Source organism: Pseudomyrmex gracilis, unplaced genomic scaffold (genome assembly GCF_002006095.1).
Source record: "Pseudomyrmex gracilis isolate BER0280 unplaced genomic scaffold, ASM200609v1 scaffold_242, whole genome shotgun sequence".
Taxonomy (NCBI): Eukaryota; Metazoa; Arthropoda; class Insecta; order Hymenoptera; family Formicidae; genus Pseudomyrmex; species Pseudomyrmex gracilis.
In genome coordinates, this window is record NW_018020826.1 from 50,755 (window position 1) to 70,128 (window position 19,374).

At 39.2% G+C, this 19,374-nt stretch overlaps 2 protein-coding genes and 1 long non-coding RNA gene across 6 annotated transcripts; all 3 read right to left on the reverse strand.

The window, feature by feature from the left end:
• Window positions 1-714: 714 nt before the first annotated feature.
• LOC109859132 (high-affinity choline transporter 1) lies at window positions 715-9,805 on the reverse strand. Of its 2 annotated transcripts, none has more exons than XM_020437075.1 (7): window positions 9,460-9,805; window positions 8,566-8,893; window positions 7,200-7,561; window positions 6,364-6,668; window positions 5,047-5,326; window positions 3,521-3,738; window positions 715-2,867 (listed from the first exon to the last, which is right to left on the reverse strand). In XM_020437075.1, exons 3-7 carry the CDS (start codon window positions 7,471-7,473, stop codon window positions 2,118-2,120), a joined length of 1,827 nt encoding a protein of 608 aa, XP_020292664.1. In that variant the 5' UTR covers window positions 7,474-7,561; window positions 8,566-8,893; window positions 9,460-9,805; the 3' UTR covers window positions 715-2,117. The 2 variants fall into 2 exon arrangements, with proteins under 2 accessions (XP_020292664.1, XP_020292663.1); XM_020437074.1 differs by having other exon boundaries at window positions 9,454-9,805.
• A 222-nt stretch (window positions 9,806-10,027) lies between these two features.
• LOC109859143 lies at window positions 10,028-15,033 on the reverse strand. The gene is made up of 3 exons (XR_002250680.1): window positions 14,779-15,033; window positions 13,253-13,514; window positions 10,028-12,036 (listed from the first exon to the last, which is right to left on the reverse strand). It is a non-coding gene; the product is annotated as an uncharacterized LOC109859143 (long non-coding RNA).
• Window positions 15,034-15,092: 59 nt separating this feature from the next.
• LOC109859141 lies at window positions 15,093-19,318 on the reverse strand. Of its 3 annotated transcripts, XM_020437094.1 has the most exons (13): window positions 19,238-19,318; window positions 18,626-19,133; window positions 18,419-18,542; window positions 18,082-18,228; window positions 17,754-17,932; window positions 17,477-17,683; window positions 17,157-17,378; window positions 16,759-16,951; window positions 16,440-16,650; window positions 16,056-16,362; window positions 15,820-15,965; window positions 15,522-15,732; window positions 15,093-15,391 (listed from the first exon to the last, which is right to left on the reverse strand). In XM_020437094.1, exons 2-13 carry the CDS (start codon window positions 18,647-18,649, stop codon window positions 15,176-15,178), a joined length of 2,187 nt encoding a protein of 728 aa, XP_020292683.1. In that variant the 5' UTR covers window positions 18,650-19,133; window positions 19,238-19,318; the 3' UTR covers window positions 15,093-15,175. The 3 variants fall into 3 exon arrangements, 2 of the variants coding, with proteins under 2 accessions (XP_020292683.1, XP_020292684.1); XR_002250679.1 differs by lacking the exon at window positions 15,820-15,965 and having other exon boundaries at window positions 15,306-15,391; XM_020437095.1 differs by lacking the exons at window positions 15,820-15,965; window positions 16,056-16,362.
• Between the last annotated feature and the right edge of the window lie 56 nt (window positions 19,319-19,374).

Sequence of the window (19,374 nt, forward strand, 5' to 3'; positions counted from 1 at the left end):
GTAAACAATTTTTAAATAGCTTGAAAATAATTAGGTATGTGTGAATTCTCGGCAAAATAAATTCCTCATAATTTTGTCGTGATCGAAGTCGCATTAAAATACATTTTAAACGTCTGGATTTACTTGCGCAATTCTTTAAAATCTCAGAGTAAACAACAAAAAATTAAGAGATCGCGGTTTTACGCATGAGTCGCAAAGAGCAATTTTTTTGAACTTCCACAATAAAGAATCATCCTCCAGTTCTAACGACGCATCTACATACGTGTTTACGTTACGCTAGTAAGTATAAATTAGTACGTGTTTTACATGTGTATGTACGTATATATGTGTGTGCGCGCGCGCGTCGTATGTGTGCGTGTCAATTGTACATGTGTTCCTTCAACGTTGGACTGAGCAAAGCGAGGGAAGAACGATCGATCGCAAATACAAAAGCTTCGTTTTACCTCTTCACCTAACACCGATATGGACATCCAACGTTACGACGCACGGCAACTAATTATAGCACTAACTAATCGTAGTAAGAGTTGCGAAAGAGGAGGATGATATGCTGATTTTTCTTTTAACGTTGCTTTAAAAAAGCGCTCGATCGATCGACATTCATCGGTATCAGCATGACGCGATATTAAACAGTGTTTCAAACTCGAAAAAGGTGTGTGTGTGTGTGTGTGTGCGTGTGTGTGTGATGTCAGAAAAATATTAAAACGCTTTAACATATATAGGTTTTGTACATATATATCTAAAGCAAAGAAAATATTAATATTTCAATATTTGTTTATTGTTTTATGTATTATAGTGGATTCTCGTGACACGTCTCATTTTCAAAGTGATACGTCCACGCCGCACAAATAAACTCCCGATCGATCGAGTTTTAATAAGAACCTCCGCGATACCTTTGAGATTTTCTCTGATCAGGCAGACCATTCGTATTTCGAGATACTCTTAAGCAGCTTTTTTTGTTAAACTCTAAATATATATAATATCTTTGTATATGTTAATTGTATATTAATATATATATATATACCTATTTTATATATATATATATATATATATATATATATATATAGTTCTCCAAAAAAAACAAGGAAAAATCACTAGGCCTAATTGGCGGTGCGGGACAGGGACGCCCGATCCAGGTACGTCCGAAGCTCCGACTTCCGGTTTGGAAACACTACGCTTATCCCCTTGTTTCTCGCATAACCGTGTACTTTTCGGTCTCTCTCTTCGTTTTTTTTCTCTGAGTTTTTTCTCCCCTCAGTCTCTCAGTACTTATAGCTACTCTTCCCTTCCGAACAGCAACAGAACACGAACACGAGCGAGCGCGGGCAGGTACAGATCGTTACACGGGCACCAATAGCGTGCAACACACGCGCGCACATGCAGACACGCAACACGCATCTCATATTCTCATATATTGATACACACTCACATACACACACGTGCGCAAATACATAAGAAACTTCGTGTAACTTACCACAAACCATCGCATTGTTGGGTCGTCTCGGAGCTTCGTGGACGTAGGACGGGTAGGAAAAAAAAAAGAACACTGAAGATTCGCGTAATCAATTGGAGAAGTCGGAAAATCGATCGATACGAGAACATTCTTGAGATAAATAATTCGTGCCGATATATCGATCACGATATTCGCGATAATCACGGAAACATGTTACTGATAAAAGCAATTAATATACATATATACATGACAATGCATTAATAAATTAGAGATGCAAATCAATACGACGTATCGAAAATTCTATTGTTAACTTTTAATTACAATTTTTCTTATCAGTTTAATCACTAAACATCTTTAACAAATAGTCTGTAATAAATAACGTTAAATGTAATAATATTTGAAAGTAAAACATGCGAACTAAAGTTTGTTGATAGCGACAATTCACTGATAAAATTGAACATAATTTCCGAACGTATGAATTTATTAAACATTTGTCTCAAACTCTCAAGTTAATAGTCAACCTCTAAAATATCGCAGCAGAAGGATAAAACGACTAGAAAAGAGAAGGGGAGCAGAGAAGGAGACGAGGGAGGAAGAGAAACGAAAGACAGAGACCCACACCGCCGCACTTATTGTTGGTCACAGCATCCGATCACGGAACCAGGAGTTAAAACGCGGTGCTGGATTGCGGTTGTCGGGGTGCGACGCCGGGCACGTGAGAGGGTACCATGTGACCCCCGGTGCCACCGCCGCCACCACCGCCACCAACGACGGCACTTCCGCCACCGACAACGCCGTCCGGCGCACCTCCGACCATCGTACATCCCGGCTCCATGTCGTAGTCCGGCTCGAGTGCAGGATTCACTCGGCCGTTCGATTCGTCCTTGCTGCCGTAGAGCCTACCGACACCTGCAGCCAGGACCGCCATCTGTTCACCCTCGGCTGGATCCGGACCGACTCGCTCTACGTCCTCCGGTATGTTCACCACGCATCTGAAGACGTCGTAACCCGGCGCTAACCGACCGGTGAGGAAAGCGAACTGAGTGCCGTACGACACGCCCACCAGAGTAATCAGCGACATCAGCATCGCCAGCGTTCTGAACGGGAACATTTGCATGGAGGTCTCCTCGATATAACCCGGATAGTGTATCAGCGCGGGGAGACCCATCATCGGTTCGCCGCCGCTAATGCGCACCAGGAAGGCGATTATGTACGCCGAGAGGCTACCGTAGGTGTTGCAATAATCCTTGAAGTGAACTACCATTAACAGCTGCGGGAACAGGATCACGTAGACCAGATCCGAGCACATCGACCAGAGACCGTAAATCGATGGTATCGTAAGGGCCATCACGGTGCTCAGCACGCCGACCACGCCGATTCCCGCGCGCATTATCCAGATAATTTCCATCTCCGACGCCTGCACAAGCGGAGGGAAGATCGTGCACTCGTATGGGTCAGTATTGTCGTCAAGAGAGAGAGAGAGAGAGAGTTTGTTTAATAAACTCGAGAATAATGGCGCGAGAAGAATGTTACAACAATCGTTTGTAGTCGTAAAATTGGATACACACGGCCGCGTAGTGTATTCGAAAATAAAAGCTGATGTAACTAAGGTGACACACAATTAATTAGGTACCTGGCAAGACGCGGCACTCGCGACACTCAATTTGCATATATGCATATGTAAACCGGAACTGCATTATATGCAGCCACGTGTCTCTTGATGCAAAAATAGCACAAAGGAAACATATTTTTATAATGATAAAAGTATTCTGACTCGAATCGGCATAATTTATTAAAAAAAGTGACACAAATGGAGAAAAATGTTAAAAAAATAAAAATATAAAATACAAAACAATGTGCGAGGAGACGAAGGTTTAATCTAACTTTCATCATGATAAAACTCGATGAGAAGCTTGTTACAGACTTCCGTTACAAAGAGAGACCCGTTAGAAATATGCTTCGACACGTGCAACACTTTTGTAAAGAAATATTTCGTCGCGCGTATAAATGCATAAGCATAAATAAAGCGAAATGAAACACAAAAACGAGATATTTTCTTCAGACACTCACCCGCTGACGGAAGATCAATTTGTAAACGTTTCTAGCAAACATCGAACTAGCAGAGAGGATGCTGCTGTCCGCAGAAGACATCACCGCCGCTGACACAGCTCCCAGCCCGAAGAAGGAAACAAAATCCGGTGTCAGATATTGCAGAACCAACGGCAAAATCATGCTGGTCTCCGTCTCCGTGAAAGGATAAGGGCCGGTGTATCCCGTCTCGTTCCAAGCTGTAACACAAATTGCATTTCTGACGATGATTCGAACGTGCATATAAATTAAATTACATTTCGTGACTATACTTGATACGTATATAATTAGAAAATACCGTAGAATTCTCTCAAGGCAAAACACGTACACGCAATCGCTTCCGTCAATTCAATTTCGACACATATGCACGTCTTCAACCCACGTGCGCTCTTCGTACGCCCATTCATATCACCGTCATCATAATTCAGTTCATTCGTTTTCTCGAATTATTCCGCAACATGCTATAGCTACCGCTCGTTAGCTAATATAGTTAGAGTAATATATGTTCTATATACTCGCACTAAAGAGAGTGACGCTTTTTACGCTTGTCGCTATCATTTAGATTTATATCATCGCTCGTTCTTCACTTATCTACTTTTCTTTGTTCAGTCTGTCACGCCCACTATCACATTAAGATGATTTGATTAATTTTTTTTCTTTTTTCTTCTTTTCGATATCCTCCCGCAACATACCGATGCGGGAGATACCAAATTAGTTCTGACGATGACGTAGCCGCGCGTTTACGTTTACAGCGGACGAATCGCATTACGACCCTCGCAAAGGCACACATGGTGCGGTCCCACGCTATTGTACACGCCGCGAGGAACCCGGGACACCCTTCGATCATCCGCGCCCTTCGCGAACACTATCCCCTTACTCTCCGCCCTTCGTCCCCCTCGTCAGTGCTCGCGTCGCTTGTAAATACCAGCAGAGTTCCTCTCTTTGTCGCGCCACCAAATGTCAAGTAGCCTTCAAAGGTTGGAAGGAGCGTGGGACGACGAGTAACTCGAGTTCTAATTCGATCTCCTTGAGAGGAGCGCCGAGCTTGCAGTGAGTTGTTGCAATCTCGAGCGAAACGAGAGTGATCAAAGATAAAAGAAAAAACCAGAACGTGAAAAAAATATCTTCTCTCGTTATTAATGTGACCGAACTGGAATCTTTTTTCACCAATAGATCCAGATTCATTTTGAGGATAATATTTCGAGAAAATGAGAAACCGTCGTATTATAAAACCAATACATTCGCGCGTTTCACTCGAATATTGAAATAGATGCTCTATATTTGAGTATACACATGCATGTTTTATTCTAATAAAAATTAAATGTCAGTCATAGTTATAAAATTTTAAATTAAAAAAAAAATAATCGCACTTACATAAAACTACAAATAATTTTAATAAACAAATGTGAAATGAGTAACACAGACAATTTTCTGCGATATCTTACGTGATAAATCAGCGGGCAATCATCTGCCTTTAATTAATTAATGATTAAATGTGTGGTACTCACGAGTTGCTTTAGCAATTGCTCCAATTAGAACAGGGGGAATGGCCATGAGGATACAGCCCAAGGCGGCGACGTAACTCAATATTTGAGCTCTCCCGGCAGTTTTGGAGGAGAGGACACGTTGGAAGTACACTTGCCACGGTATACCGCCAAATATCAAAAGTAAACCGTAATCCAAATAATACCAAAACTCTTCGGGCTGCACCTTGCCGATCCAATCAACATCCATAGAACCGAGAGACGCCACCTTCGGATTGGTCCAAGCGAACGGAATACACATCCACTGTGAATAGAAAATAATAATCTTTGCCTTTTCACGAGACGTATACGCACATTGTACGCAGATAAATTAGGATTGTCACAATATCAAATACATATTTTTTCAGATACTTTAACAATAATTTAAATGGCAAAAGTGAAGGAGTCGACACTGGCATCTACAGATAACACTGTTCAGATGCTTTTTCCAGATAGCAGATTTATTTCGAGTACGCGATTATCTTTGAACGATCTGACTTTATCGCGATTAATCATAGTTAATGGACGCTAGTCTCGTTATACAGAGAGCGAGTTTGCATTCAGAACAATAAGCGAAGGGGTTGAGACCGTCCGTAGAGGTTGAAACGCGAAACCATCGTAAATGTAAGATCAATTCCAACTAGTTAATTAAAAGTGCAGTGTAATTAGAGAGTAAATCTACGTGTTTATGTATTAACGCGTGTTATCTAGTTATATTTTATGTGTTGAAAACCCTCCTTCTGTTTCTCGATCAACTCTCTAATAAATGTAATAACAAAAACTCTTGAATATAGTATAGTTAAATACTAACATCACACTTCAAAAGAAAGAAAAAAATTGTTTTAAAAGGATAATAAGACAATTTTGCATATGAGATTCTAAACTTCGCCGTTGTGTATCTGTTTGATGGAATCTCTTGTAGAAATAATTGCTCGATAGCGTTCTTCCGGGAAGTGGGTCACCACCTTGTACGTCACCGAATATAAATTTGGTAATACAAACACCGAAGCGGAGCCGCGATATCGATTAGCTCCGACATTTTGCACTGTAGACCGACCATTCGACCGAGCATTGCACGAGAGAAACCGACAGCAATTTATTTATCGGAAACTTTGCAGTTACTAAGTAACTAAAAAAAAAGATCATCGAGATCAAGCTTCAACAGTTTAGCATACAATTTCTTATTTTACGTTTAATTTCAATTATAGATCAAATTGACAACAACTGTAATTATTATAAATACACATAATTGTCTGAAATGAAATTTTTTGTAAGTTTCGCACAATATAACGAAGTGCTTACCAGACCGATGAAAATACAGAAGAGCTGAATAACGTCGGTGTAAGCGACGGAGTAGAGACCGCCGAAGAGGGTGTAGAAAACCGCGATGCAGGCGCTTAGAATAACAGAGGTGCCCTGATCCATATCGATGATGACCGCCAGCGTGGCGCCGAGGGCCGCGAGGATGCCCGCTGCCCAGAAGACCTCACCGCACAGAGCGGGCAAAAATAGAAGACCGCCCATGCGCTCCCCGAACGCATCTTGAAGCGGATCCAACATTGTAACATACCCCTGCTGTCGCATTTTGTTCGCGAAGAAAATACCACCTATACAGCAAAATTAAATAATCCAACGTTTTTCACGCTTTATAAATATTTCTCTCGCAACTGAAAAAAAAACGTCTCATTGCTTTAAATTATTTCGTAACTCTTTGAGATCCGCGTTTCTTAGCTTCTTGGATCGAAATTCACAAAATGTCAATATTGATTTTGTAATATGTCAAAGATTAAAACTTTTTCGAACTCGAAAACACATAATCAATTTCTATCAAGGTTTTCTTAAGGTTATACAACAATCATTCATAGAAACGTAGACACAGAGGAGTAACGCTGTCAATGGGCGGCTTATAGTCGCGTTTATATTCTCTGCCGAGGTCGTTCGGCGTGCGTGAGACGTTGATAACAAAGTTGCCATCTTTATTATGCGTAAGTGCTGATAGCGAACATTCAACGCGCGAAAGAGAGAGATTGTGTCTGTTTTAGATTTACGATATCTTATAGACATTGTGTCGAAAAAATCTCAAAGACTCGCGCGTTGCTGTAAGTAGAAGAACCAAACGATTGTAACGACGGACTTACCGAAAACGAGACTGAGGGCGTATCCGAAGGGCGCTTGGCACCATACTAGGCCCTTGGTGTAAATTGCCTCGGCGGTGCCATTGATGTAACCGCCACCGACCCAAGTCGCCGTCATCGTGAATATCCCGACGAAGAGCCCGATCGAGCGGCCGGCCAGCATGACCTCCTCCTCGGAGTCGTTGCCCGCCTCCTTCTTTCTGGCCGCCCATATTCCGACGCCCAGAATCAGCAGGTAGAACAGAACGATTGAGATCACTCCGGCGATGTTGATCATCTTCGGGGAGTAGATGTCGAGCTCGAGCTGACGGAGACGTAAGTCCGAGAGATTCGGCGGCTGATCCGCTTTCGGATCGTTCGGATATCTGAAGTGAATTTTTGGAAAAAAATCTTTTTCCAGATTTCACGGTGAGAAGAAAAAAACTTTTGCAATTTTGCAAAATATGATCGCGATATTATCGCAAGTCGCGTACGAAAAATCATACAATACATCACACTTCAGAAGAAATGTTATAACCACACAAAAGGAAACATTGAACATTGACTTTTAAAATAATACATTTCTTCCTCAAAAATATGTTAACTTCTCTATGTGTAATATGTATGTGTTAAAATACAGTTTTTCGGTCAGCTGTAATTATAGTTTTGATTCAAGTTTGGCGAAGTTATTTCCGTCTTCTCTTTATGAGCTGATACATTTTTTTTCAAGGCTCAAGATATATATATATAACGTGATTGTTAATAAATCACGGTAAAAAAAAATAAATATACACATTCTCTTTCTTTGTTTGCCGCTAATGTCATGGTGAATGCAAAAAAACCTCTTTGACGTGAGTTTTACAAAGAACTTATCAATTTCGCGCGGAGTATTAAAGTTTTCCGCTTGATTAACACCGTGGCAAACTTGCACCCAACAAGTGCAGCTAAGCACAAATATTATGTTTCTACTTGAAGGGCATTTAAATCGCTCAACTGAGCTTACCCTCTAATCCTATTAAGCGCAGTCTGCCCAAGGTGTCGTGTAACTTCAAAAAAACGCAGCTTCAATTAAATACGCACGTGTATCGATATATCACGACTGAGAAAATTGTTTTTCATTTTCCTCCTCTTTCCCCCCAAAAACTATCTAAAAAGTTTTTTTGTATAAAAAGTCACAGCTTATCAAATCGTGTACTTCTTTTTTACACACAAAGTAAATCTCATTCACGATCTCTTTTTCTCCATTATTTCAAAGAACAACCGAGACTTTCTAATGCTATTTACATATATTATAATTTCATTTAAAAAAACGTTTAATTGTATAGAGAAAGAGATGAATCAATGTACTTAAAAAAAAAGGGGTTCCAAAGGGGTTGAACGGAAAATGTACCTTTGAAATCCCCGCGAGAAACAATCACGCAACAGCGGGGGGCAGCCTCACACGGGCACCGGCGGCATGTCCTGATGACGATGCTTCCAAACGGCCGACGACGACGTTGGGTTGGGGTTTGGGGGGCAGCAGTCACCCCACCGGAGCGAGGTCTTCTGGGAGGGGCTATTCCTTGTCCTAAACGCGAGGCCGCCCATGGGCGCTGATGGCCATCGATTTTCACCCAACTCACCGAGTCCTCTGCTTCTCTGTCTGCCTAGTTTCTTCGTTTTCACTCTTTTGCCTGACTTTAGCGGGACCGATTGCAAGGATCAATGCGGTCCTTCACCTGGGAAACCGACAACTACTTCTTGCCAGAATACACAACACGAAAAGAAAAGAAAGGAGAAGAGAAGAAAAACGATTGTCGAGGATGAGAAAAAGAAGAGTAAGATCTCACAGAATTTACATCAAAAATTGATTAATCTCAAATTGATCGAAAAATTATAAAAAAGCGGGAGTGTTGACTTCTAAGCGAAAACTTCTTTACTCGCGCGCGCTTTTACATCTATAAATGTATATGAACATACACGTAGAGGTACTTAGACTGTCCGTAGACATCTATGTATTAATTATTTTAGCGTAGATAGGTGTGCTCTAAAATGTTGGCTATAATAATTTGATAGCAATCACGCGTAGATCAAAATATCGTCATTTTGCATGTTCGTACAATAAATTATGTATCAATCTTTGCGCATGTAGAATAAAATATAAATGACATGATAGACTAGCCTATGTTTACCTGTTTACTTCTATTGACGCGTTTTAAAATAATCTCGTAAGATCTTTCGCAGGATATTTGATTTCCGAAAGAACTATTTAAAAATCTTGTAACAAAATGTTACTTACAAGCACCTTTCTTGCGTTAGCTGATTTTGACAGAAGCAGCCGGTGACTACCTCATCGTAGATAGATGATACCAGGTTTTCAATACCGGTGTGTATGTGGGGTACTTAATGGCCAATAATACCGGCGACGAAGACGGGATTTTTATGATGTTTGATTTCACGTTGATAGAAAACAGCGGTCCCGGAAAAGACAAGTGATGAATCGCGTGACGAGTCGGGGGTCGATCTGGCCGGCGTGTCGTCTTCGTCCTCGTCCCTGTGATCGTGGCCGTGATCGTCACCGTCGTCGTCTTCGTCGTCGTCGTTGTCGTCGTCGTCGTCGGAACGACACTGGCGCTGCCGGAACGTGCCAGTCGCGGAGGCCACCTTGTACTGAGGCGGTCGACCGTCCGCCGTCTCGCGAGGACCGACGACGACGAACGGAGGGAGGGCACCGGTGGTGATATTGATTTGATCCCCGTGACGTCACAGTGTGGCTCGCGCGCGCGGGGGTGCGCAACCCTCGCGTTCCCCACCATCTTTTCCGAACGCGGAGACCTAGCCGCGCCGTCCACCCCCTTGCACCTCTTTCCGACTTTTCGTTCTATCGCGAACCCTCGACGCCACAGCTGTAGGCGAGCAAGCGGGAGGCGTGGACTACAACTGGTCTGGATGGTTGCCGCGAGTCTGCGCCCCCCGACTGCAATTCTCGCGACCGTAGATCGCGCAACCTTCCTCCGTTCTCCTCTCGCCCTTCACAAACGGTGAACGGATGAGCGGAAATTCGGTGGAGAGGAAGATTAGAGCAACGGGAGAGAGTCAGCCTCAGGAGATGAAGAGTCGGCGTTTAATGTCACTCTTTTTTGGGACACGTTATTTCTCAGCAAGCGCTATTCGCCTCAATTCGGGCGATCTGTTTCGTCGGTATCTATAATTAAGCGAAATGTATTCCAGTCAATGCTTTTATTAACATACTGAGCACATACAAGATATACAATTATGTACGTTTTTTCAGATGTCAATAATAAAAAAGTATTTAGAAAAATAGCACAAATTAGGAGAATTTACGTAACAAAAAGTTGTGTTAGTAGATATAAAGTTACTTTGGTTCGAGAATTTGCATGATTAACTACGTTTTTAGTATATTTAACGTTTTCTTTATATAGAGATATTTAGCATAATGTTATATTAGTTAATACATTTTTTCGCATAGAAACATAAAACATTTTTCTTCGTAATTGTCTATATGGAGATACACAACAATGGAATCTTATAAATTTTACAGATAATGTCATCAGAAAAATTCTTGCAAAACGAAAACCCGGATCTCAAGTTTGGGTGGCAAAAAGAATAGTATCAAAATCTACGGCTGACGTCTGCAGTAACATTTCGAATTCTCGTGGTACGCGAGTGTGTAGGTGGAAAAAGGGTCTCTGGGGTGGGTAAGTAAGTGGAGGTGGAGCAGAAGGTTTAGGAAGAGATATCGATAGATAGAAAGGCGCACGATATCGCCTTACCAGATCGATTACCGGTCACTCCAAAAAAAAAGTCACTGATTCACTAATGATTAACGAAGTGGACGAGAAGTTAATGTGTTTTTCATGGAACAACTGATTCGATCTTTTTTTCAAGAAGAACGACATTTTTGTTGGAAAGCGGAATAATAATCAGATTGAAAGCGATAAAATATTCATAGAAAGTGGATCTCCTATCGAATGTGTGGTAAAGTTCGAGCAGAATGAGATATGTGACGACATTTAATCATACGTGTGATGACGCAATTTCGAAATCGCAACCTTCATAAATCTTTTAGCAAGTATACACGCGCACATGTAAATTATGTAGGAAATAATAGTTTGCTCGTTGTATGATATAAACTGAAATTGCAAATTGTTTGGCAAATTTAATTTTACATTATGAAGGTTACACTGTCATTATATTTCCATGTTATAGAAATGTAATAACTGTTGGTAAAACATTACGAAAACTTATATATCTCACTGAATTTATCATTGAATAAGATGAATAAAATTCATTTGTTTTTGTTCTGTGCTTGTTACGATGTTATTATATTAAAAACAGATTTTACTTTAAAAATCTCATTTGTGCAAGCATTATCATACAATTTTGGTAGAGAAATATAGCAGTATTATCGATTTTCCACAAATTCATATTTGTATGTATTGCAAAAGTCTTATTTATAAATAACGTACATCTCAATTAATTTATAAGCCTACGGGATTGTTGATAAAGAGAAAAAGAGAAAGAGAGATTTCATGTATAAGTACCGGGAATAACGCGCAAGTATCACAACGTTAACAATGCTGACGTCAAAACTAAAGAGAACAAAGCGAGGAAAACCTATTAATGGTTGAGTAACGGTTTGTTGTAGGTCAACAGAAGAGCGCGGAGAAAATACATGTCGTCAATCTTTCGAATTGAAACTCAATGACAAATACAAATACAAATTGCAGGAATAATCTAGATGCCGAAGAAATTAGCTTGCGGAATGGTAATTTTTCTGCGAACGCATCAAGATCCTTGCTCAACCTTGCCAGCAAGGTACGCAGTTCGCGTTTTGTCGACTATCGCATTTACCAGTATTCTGAAACAAAAAAATGACCAATATTATGGTAAATGATTCTCTCTTTTTTCTCGACCAATAAAAATATAGAAAATATATCTTCTTATATAAAAGTAGATACAAAAAAAATTCTCAATGTCCCAGAGACATCAAGATTTTGCGAAATACAATCATCATGTATTTCACAATTCGCTTATTTTTAGAAAGATATTGCGTGTCTCTCGTGAGCTCAACGAAGGTATCGCGAACGATCGACGTGTGCGTGTAAAGGGTGACAAATTAAAAACATCGACTGGTCGAGTGAGTTCAAGCGACCCCGATGGGGCTGTTACGAAGTCAAGCACCGACATCCGTGTAGAACCCGATGAATTGAAATTCGCCCGGCCACGTGTCAGGTGAAGCACCCGGGAAAACGACAATATGCACGTGCGCCCGTACGCCTCGTAACTGGATACGACGAAAGAAGGGTAGAACACCATCGAGTTATCCGAAGGGTGATACGAGGCCGCGACTCCTAGTAGTCTAGTCCACACGTGACGCACTTGTAGATTACAAACGAAGTGTTGTGTTACGGAAAAAAGATCGACTTGCTTTTTCTTCAGCTCCTTTCGTTATTTTATTGCAGAGCGTCTTATCACAAAGAGCCCCTTTCCCTCTTTGACTTCCATCATAATTTCTATAGGTTTTCTATAATCTACATTCCAACATCTGCACAGTGATGTCTCAAGAAACAAATGAAAAAAAAAAACAATTTGTGATGTATGCAGAAGAGACAATACGATTCACGAAGACGGGAAATTAATGAGACATCGCACCACGAGAGGCTGACGAAGATGAATGAAATCATCGTCGCTTCTCGTCTCCAAAGCGTAGGAGTGCGATCAATGCAGCGGAACTTCGTATCACGTGCAGAACTCTCCAGACAATTCCGAGGCTATGTGAAAATCACGATATCAAAGTATACTTTTTTAAATATATATGCGATGCAAACCGAAGACGTATGAATCGCTCAGTCAAAACTTCTATTGTTGAATTGTAATTCCGCAAATTTTTTTTTATTTAAAGATTTTGCATCGGAAATATCTTGAAAATTCATTGTGTTTGCGTAAAATATAAAATAATTGCAATAATTTATTATTATTTTTAAATATAGTAAAAAAGTTTACTTTTTTAATACCAAAAATATTTGTATCAATTTTTCGATAAGCATTAAATAATTCGAAGAGATTTGTCTTACCTTGTTGAAAACTAAATCTCCTGGACATGCGACGGTGCGAGGACCGGATTTTTCGCAGATAATATACTGCAAGCAGTCTAGGGGATAAGGCAAAGTAATTGGCGTGTTGCTGTTGACTTGCACAGCTGGACATTTCGGAGTTCGGCATTGAGGAGCCAAAGAATCCTCGGGAACTTCATCTGGTAATGGAAACGGCGGTCCGGCAATAACGAATACGACGATTAAAGAAAGTAATGTTACACTCTGTATCATTGTTGTATTTCTGTAATGAAATATTTCAAATATTATATAAATATTATATGTATAGCGCAACATATAACAATTTTATCTTAATTTTAACATTTAATATGTAAATGTTGATCGAAATGCGAAAACTCGCATTTTCTCCTAATGTTCTAATCTCTATATAAAGAGAGCATGTATATTAACAGCGTATGTAGAGTGAGTCAAACTCAAACTTTCTATCTGCCTAAATTATTCTTTGCCAGCGAATCGTACGTGCTGGTGAAGTCAATGCGCGTGCTTTGGAAATTTTTATCATCTAAATTGTAGCCGCTCCTACTTCTTCGGAATGGACGCTGCGAACGGTACTTTATATGCAAGCGTTGCTATTGACATTTGCTTTTAAGTCTTATTTACTTTACAGTGTGTACATACATGCTAGGCCATGTATAGCTTATACATATTTCAAGAGAAAAGTAAAAGTTTTACTTTTTTATGTTAATACGCGCAAAACAACAATTGAAACCAGTGGGCTCTGCTTCTCACCCGCTCTCCCTTCTTTTTCTTTCTACAACGAGAATGATTAAAAATAATAATAGGCAGGACGTTGAAAGAGATCGGCCCGGAAAAATAACAACGATGTGGATTCGAGAACTCGATTTTGCTGTGTTGGCAAAACACTTTCAAACGCGAAAATCGCATTGGAATAGAATTGCACGCTTTGGACATAGCACGGAATAGAACCATGTTCACGTTTGGACATAGCGTATGCACCGATAAGTCGTTCGTGGACATGGTTACGTAATTGCCAATGTGCACCACCTCAGGACATAGCGCTGGCTTACAGGGCGTTGTAGCTATTACAGTTTGTCATATGATTCTGGCCGCTCTCAGTTTTCTCTCTGTTATAAGAGGAAGTACGAGAGAGATGTACTTTGCAACTTTTACTGGTTAGTGGCGTCATCTATTAGTAAAAGATGACACAATGTACACAACATCGCAACAACGCGTGACGTACGAGTCAATAAAACATTGCTGGCAGCTTCTTCACTATTCTTATTCCAAAAAGTTTTATTACAAAAAGTTTTATTACTTAATACTAATATTATTTAATATTGCACAATAAACTATATTAAATTTGCCACAAAAAAAGGCATGTAAAGTTTCCGTTTATCAAAAAACCTAGCAGTTATATAATAGTTTACGTAATTATATAGTATAGCAAATATATAGCAATGTATATTATATATATATATATATATAGCAATTATAATTTTTTAAAAGATTGATTTCAAACATCTTACCTTGTTCGGCAAAAAATCGTTAAAAATCAAGATTGTGTTGATCTATATGATGACTATATCCTTCTTATAGCGAGTTTAGAAGCCAAATAAATTCGTATAATAGACAAAAGATCGGTCTGTGTAAATTTGGAAGGAAGAGAAAGGAGTTATCCTTCTCAAAAAGCTGGTTCGACGGGTATAATAATTCATAGAAGTAAACCACGCTCTCTCGAAGCAGTGTCTCGATTAAATGAAGTTTGTTTTATATCGTGAATAAAATAAACTTCGATGTATAAATGTAAAAAAAGGAAACTCATTTTGATAAAATTGCAAATTCGTACAATATATATTTACGGATTATGAACACTAAAGACGAGTTATATTCCCCAGAGGTTCGTTTTTTATATCTTCATATATTTTAACATATCATAATCTTTTTGTTTTCTTGTAGTATGTACAAAGTGCGCAGGAAGGCTCGATAATTGATTTCGAAACGGTTGCCTCTTTCGATGGAAAAACATTTTTGTATAGCATCTAACTCTTTGTTACTGATAAGCTCCAACATTCGTCTAACCGACAATGCTTTCATCCATTGTTCCTTGGAAACCGTACCAATATTCTCTTTATCATAATCCTAAAAATATAAACATAATTTTCTCTTTAAAAGAGAGTTGTATATTTTAAATAATAAATAATTAAGAGGTTTTTGTAATTGTATTTTTTACATCGATTACAGCATTAATATAATTTACATCAAGACTTACTTGAAAAATTTCCTCCAAGTTTGGATTCGGTATTTTGCATAATTTATCCATTGCAGCTGCTACAGCAAGTCGTTCATTGAAGTTTAGAAAAACTCTTTCTTCGGAAGGCACGTGTTGTATAGGTGTTAAAAGAGGAGTTTTTTCCAAACCTCCTATCGTAACAGCTTCTTCCACAGCTGTCGCGAACTTTACATACTCGATGAAGTCCGGTCTTGGAGAAGGAAAAGAATGCAAGTTAAAAGATAGAGAAAGAACGCAACGGTTCTAATCGGTGATATTGAGACTACAAATATCGTACTTCAAAGGCGCTTGATAAACTTTCGTAATTGTATCTACTTCCGTATTTGTCAAATTACAACGAAGTTGATCCAGACTTCTGATAAAATCTGATCTCAAAATGACAAGATGATTATGCCTGTCATATTGACGCATAAATTCAAGAACCTGTATACATGGTTCGATCAATAAATGAACTTTCTAACTTTTGTTCTTCAACGCGATCTTTCTAACGCGATAAATTAAGCAATGAATTACTTTAATTCTCTCGCGCACAACTTTAGCTTTAATTTTAGCCAGAATCAATACAATGTTGGTTTCGTCCTCGTGAGGTTCGGACGGCGACTTTTCAGCGTTGATTCTTATCTTGTCTTCTAACATCTGACAATAAAGAGGTTCCTCGATCGGACGGGCTTCTAGTTCTTGCAAGAATTGAAAATAGTTAAAACCCAAATAGTCGTTATATCTTTGCTCTATCGCAAGTATTTCTTCCGGCGACAACAATATCGTCAGCATAAGAAGAATCTGTCTTAATTGAGATCTCGTCACGTGACCACAATTGTATCTGTATATACACGAACAATGCAATTGGTTTAATTGATTCAACAAAGAATTTTTTTACTGCTACTAATAAACGTATACTTGTCGTAGTTCTTGAAGAACGGCTTCAGATAAATTCTTCTTTCTTCGACTCGCTGTCTTACTCTTTGCAAAACGTCCTCGCAAAGTTCTCTTGTACTCTTAGGTTCACAGTGCCAATTTGATGCGCCTTTTCGAGGCAAATCGATTATTTCTTGGGGCGGTGACTCCACCTTCATATTCGGTAACTTATCGAGTCCCTTTACGGTGAAAACTAAGCAAAGATACACAAATATGCAAATATGCAAAAGTTTACATATAAATCGTGGAAATTGATTTACTATCAGACTGCACGTATCGGTTTTGGTTTTCGTTAGCAAACCTTTATCTATATCGTCCTCGAACGTGCGCCAGCATACGCGATCAGGATCACCCGGATCTTTGTAAAGTTCAATTAGATCAGTGATCTCCGACTCACGCAAAAACAAACGGCCCAATGACGATATCTGAAGCGCGTCCAGCGCTCTTCGAAATTGTGAAACGTTTATCCGACCGGAATTTAAGCAGTCAAAGTCCTGTATGGTCCAATACCCACATAATATTGCTTTCTATTAGTTCCAATCGCAGATAAGATATTATCGTATACAACGCGATAACATTATACTCAATTACTGAACACAACAATGTATTCCATATATATTCCATGCACAACATATTAAAATTTTAATAATCATGATAAATACTCTAATCAAACGAGTGATTAATTGTATCAGAATAAACCTTTAAGAACTCGTGAATACGTATTCGATGCTCGAAAACGTGTCTCTGAATGCGTTGAATAACTTCCTTCGTGGACATAGCCTCTTTTGCTGGTTCCATCACCGGATGAAACACCGATTGCTTACCAAACACTTGACTGGGTATAACTTTCCCAATTTCTGGTCGCGGCAGTTTTGGTATCTCGGCTGTGATTATCCGACCAGGAAATTGATAGAGCAAGTCCTATAAAAAAATAGAGTAGTTTACATATATAACAAAGATTATATGTAAACATTATATGTAAGATTATTAAAAAACAAAGTAAAAAGAGCAGTTCTCACTTTACTGAGATGTGCCATTCCATGTTTTTCTAAATAACATTGAATCTCTTCAATAGCTTTTAAAAATGACACGTAATCTATAGCGTAGGCGTTTTGAGCGAATCTTTTCACGACTAGACGAAACTCTTCAGGGCCAAGAATAATTCCCAGAAATTTTAAAATTCGACCGAAATGAGCTAGAGTGATCGTGCCATTGGATTTTGCAATCTGTAAAATATTTTTCAATAAAAGACATATTTTGCTTATTATTTGTTAAGAAATTGTTTATTTTACGCGCCATCTCGTAGTTCTGAAAATAAGGCTGAAGCGCAATTTGGCTTTTGATCACCAGTACAGTAATCTGAGTGAGTATCAGATTCAATATTTGTAGTTCTGTGCCACTCAAGGCATTTATATACTGCAGATCTTCGCATTTTGAATCGTTCACCAGAAACTTGTCTTTCTCAAAATCAAAGACTGCAGAAGATGAAATAGAAATAATTTGTGAGAATTCGTGTTAAGTATAATAATAAACAATTTAAACTTGTTTCTATCACATATGAAAATCTGAGAAAAAAATATTGAAAATTTGTAAAATTGCAATTATGCAAAAGACCAAATCTTACCGCTATCGTAAACAACTTCGCAAAATCGTTCATAATTCACTCGATCGTCCTCGGTCTTAAAATAAACCGCTAGATCGCAGATTTCTTTGTCAGATAAGTCAAGTATTTCGTTCAGAGGTCCGGCCAAAACAGATATGAATTCGGATTCTGCAATAATTTAATGAAAATTAATGTTGCAAATTTTTTAATGTAAACTAAAATATTGAACTAAAATATTGAACATATTTTAGAAATAATCTTCCGTACTCACTGAACGCATCTCTATAAATAACTGTTTGAACGCAGTACTAACTTTAGAATCAAAAATCATCGCTCACTGCGGTGCCGATATTTATACCTGATACTGAAGAGCGCCTATCCGGATCCAGAGATTTGTAATATTCCCACAGATTACAACCAACGCGAAATAAAGAGTTTCGTATCTTATTGCAGATACACCAGACATCGTATTGTTTTGAAACCTAAAATCACACTTTTTTTACAAATGCTTTTGTGTGAAAAATTTCCGTTTATCACTTACTGTTTCGAAAAAAAAAAAACTTACTTTTACATTTGGTTCCTCCGGCATTTTTTGAGCAATTTTTTTCGCGAACCTCTTACGATAATTTTACTCACGCGACGATAGACTATACGAACTAGCGAGAATTTGTGTGTTTGTTAACAAAACAAAATTCAATCGTTTGCGGAAAGAGATGCGTATAATCAAAAGAAATCTAGTAAAATAAAGCGGGCCTTTTTGCGGCTTTTATTGGCTGACAATTGTGCATGATCATTTCCACACCATTCCATTGGCCAGCAATTTTTCCGTCAACCTAACCTATCTTCATCGCGCGTAATCTTCCATGCGTGAAGCTCGCTCTTCTCGCGCTTTCCTTTCTTGTCTTCCGGTAGTGCTTCCCCGCCATTACTCATCGATTGGAATGTAACCAGGAATGTAAACATACCGTTTACGCTCGTGAATGAAACTCGATCTGCGAGTGATCAATAAACATACTCGCATACTCACACACACGAGACAATAATCGTGAGATCGGAAAGTAAACGATGAAGATCTGTAATCACGAAAGTGTTCATTACCTTTTCGGCAGATCTATACTTGTATAATGTACGCAAGTCGATTGTTAAATTGCATCTTGGCGTGATAAAAATTCATTACCTCTAAAAACATCTCGAGACACGGGGCGCCACGATCGCGTCGTACGGTTCTGAGTCGCGCAACGCGATTGGTCGATGACGCGTCAGAGAGAGATTCGTGTCCCGTGATGCTTTGCGCGCGATCTCGCGTATACGGGA

What these genes read in the sequence shown, in the direction of transcription:
- LOC109859141 (XM_020437094.1), bottom strand. Translation starts at nt 18,649, where the DNA reads ATGCCGGAGGAACCAAATGTAAAA. An exon ending in GAATGGCACATCTCAGTAAA is followed by an intron (nt 17,379 to 17,476) that starts GTGAGAACTGCT and finishes ATTTTTTTATAG; the next exon opens with GACTTGCTCTATCAATTTCC. An exon ending in GTTTATCAAGCGCCTTTGAA is followed by an intron (nt 15,733 to 15,819) that starts GTACGATATTTG and finishes TCCTTCTCCAAG; the next exon opens with ACCGGACTTCATCGAGTATG.
- LOC109859132 (XM_020437075.1), bottom strand. Translation starts at nt 7,473, where the DNA reads ATGATCAACATCGCCGGAGTGATCTCAATCGTTCTGTTCTACCTGCTG. An exon ending in CGCCCTCAGTCTCGTTTTCG is followed by an intron (nt 6,669 to 7,199) that starts GTAAGTCCGTCG and finishes TTTGCTGTATAG; the next exon opens with GTGGTATTTTCTTCGCGAAC. An exon ending in AATTGATCTTCCGTCAGCGG is followed by an intron (nt 2,868 to 3,520) that starts GTGAGTGTCTGA and finishes CCGCTTGTGCAG; the next exon opens with GCGTCGGAGATGGAAATTAT.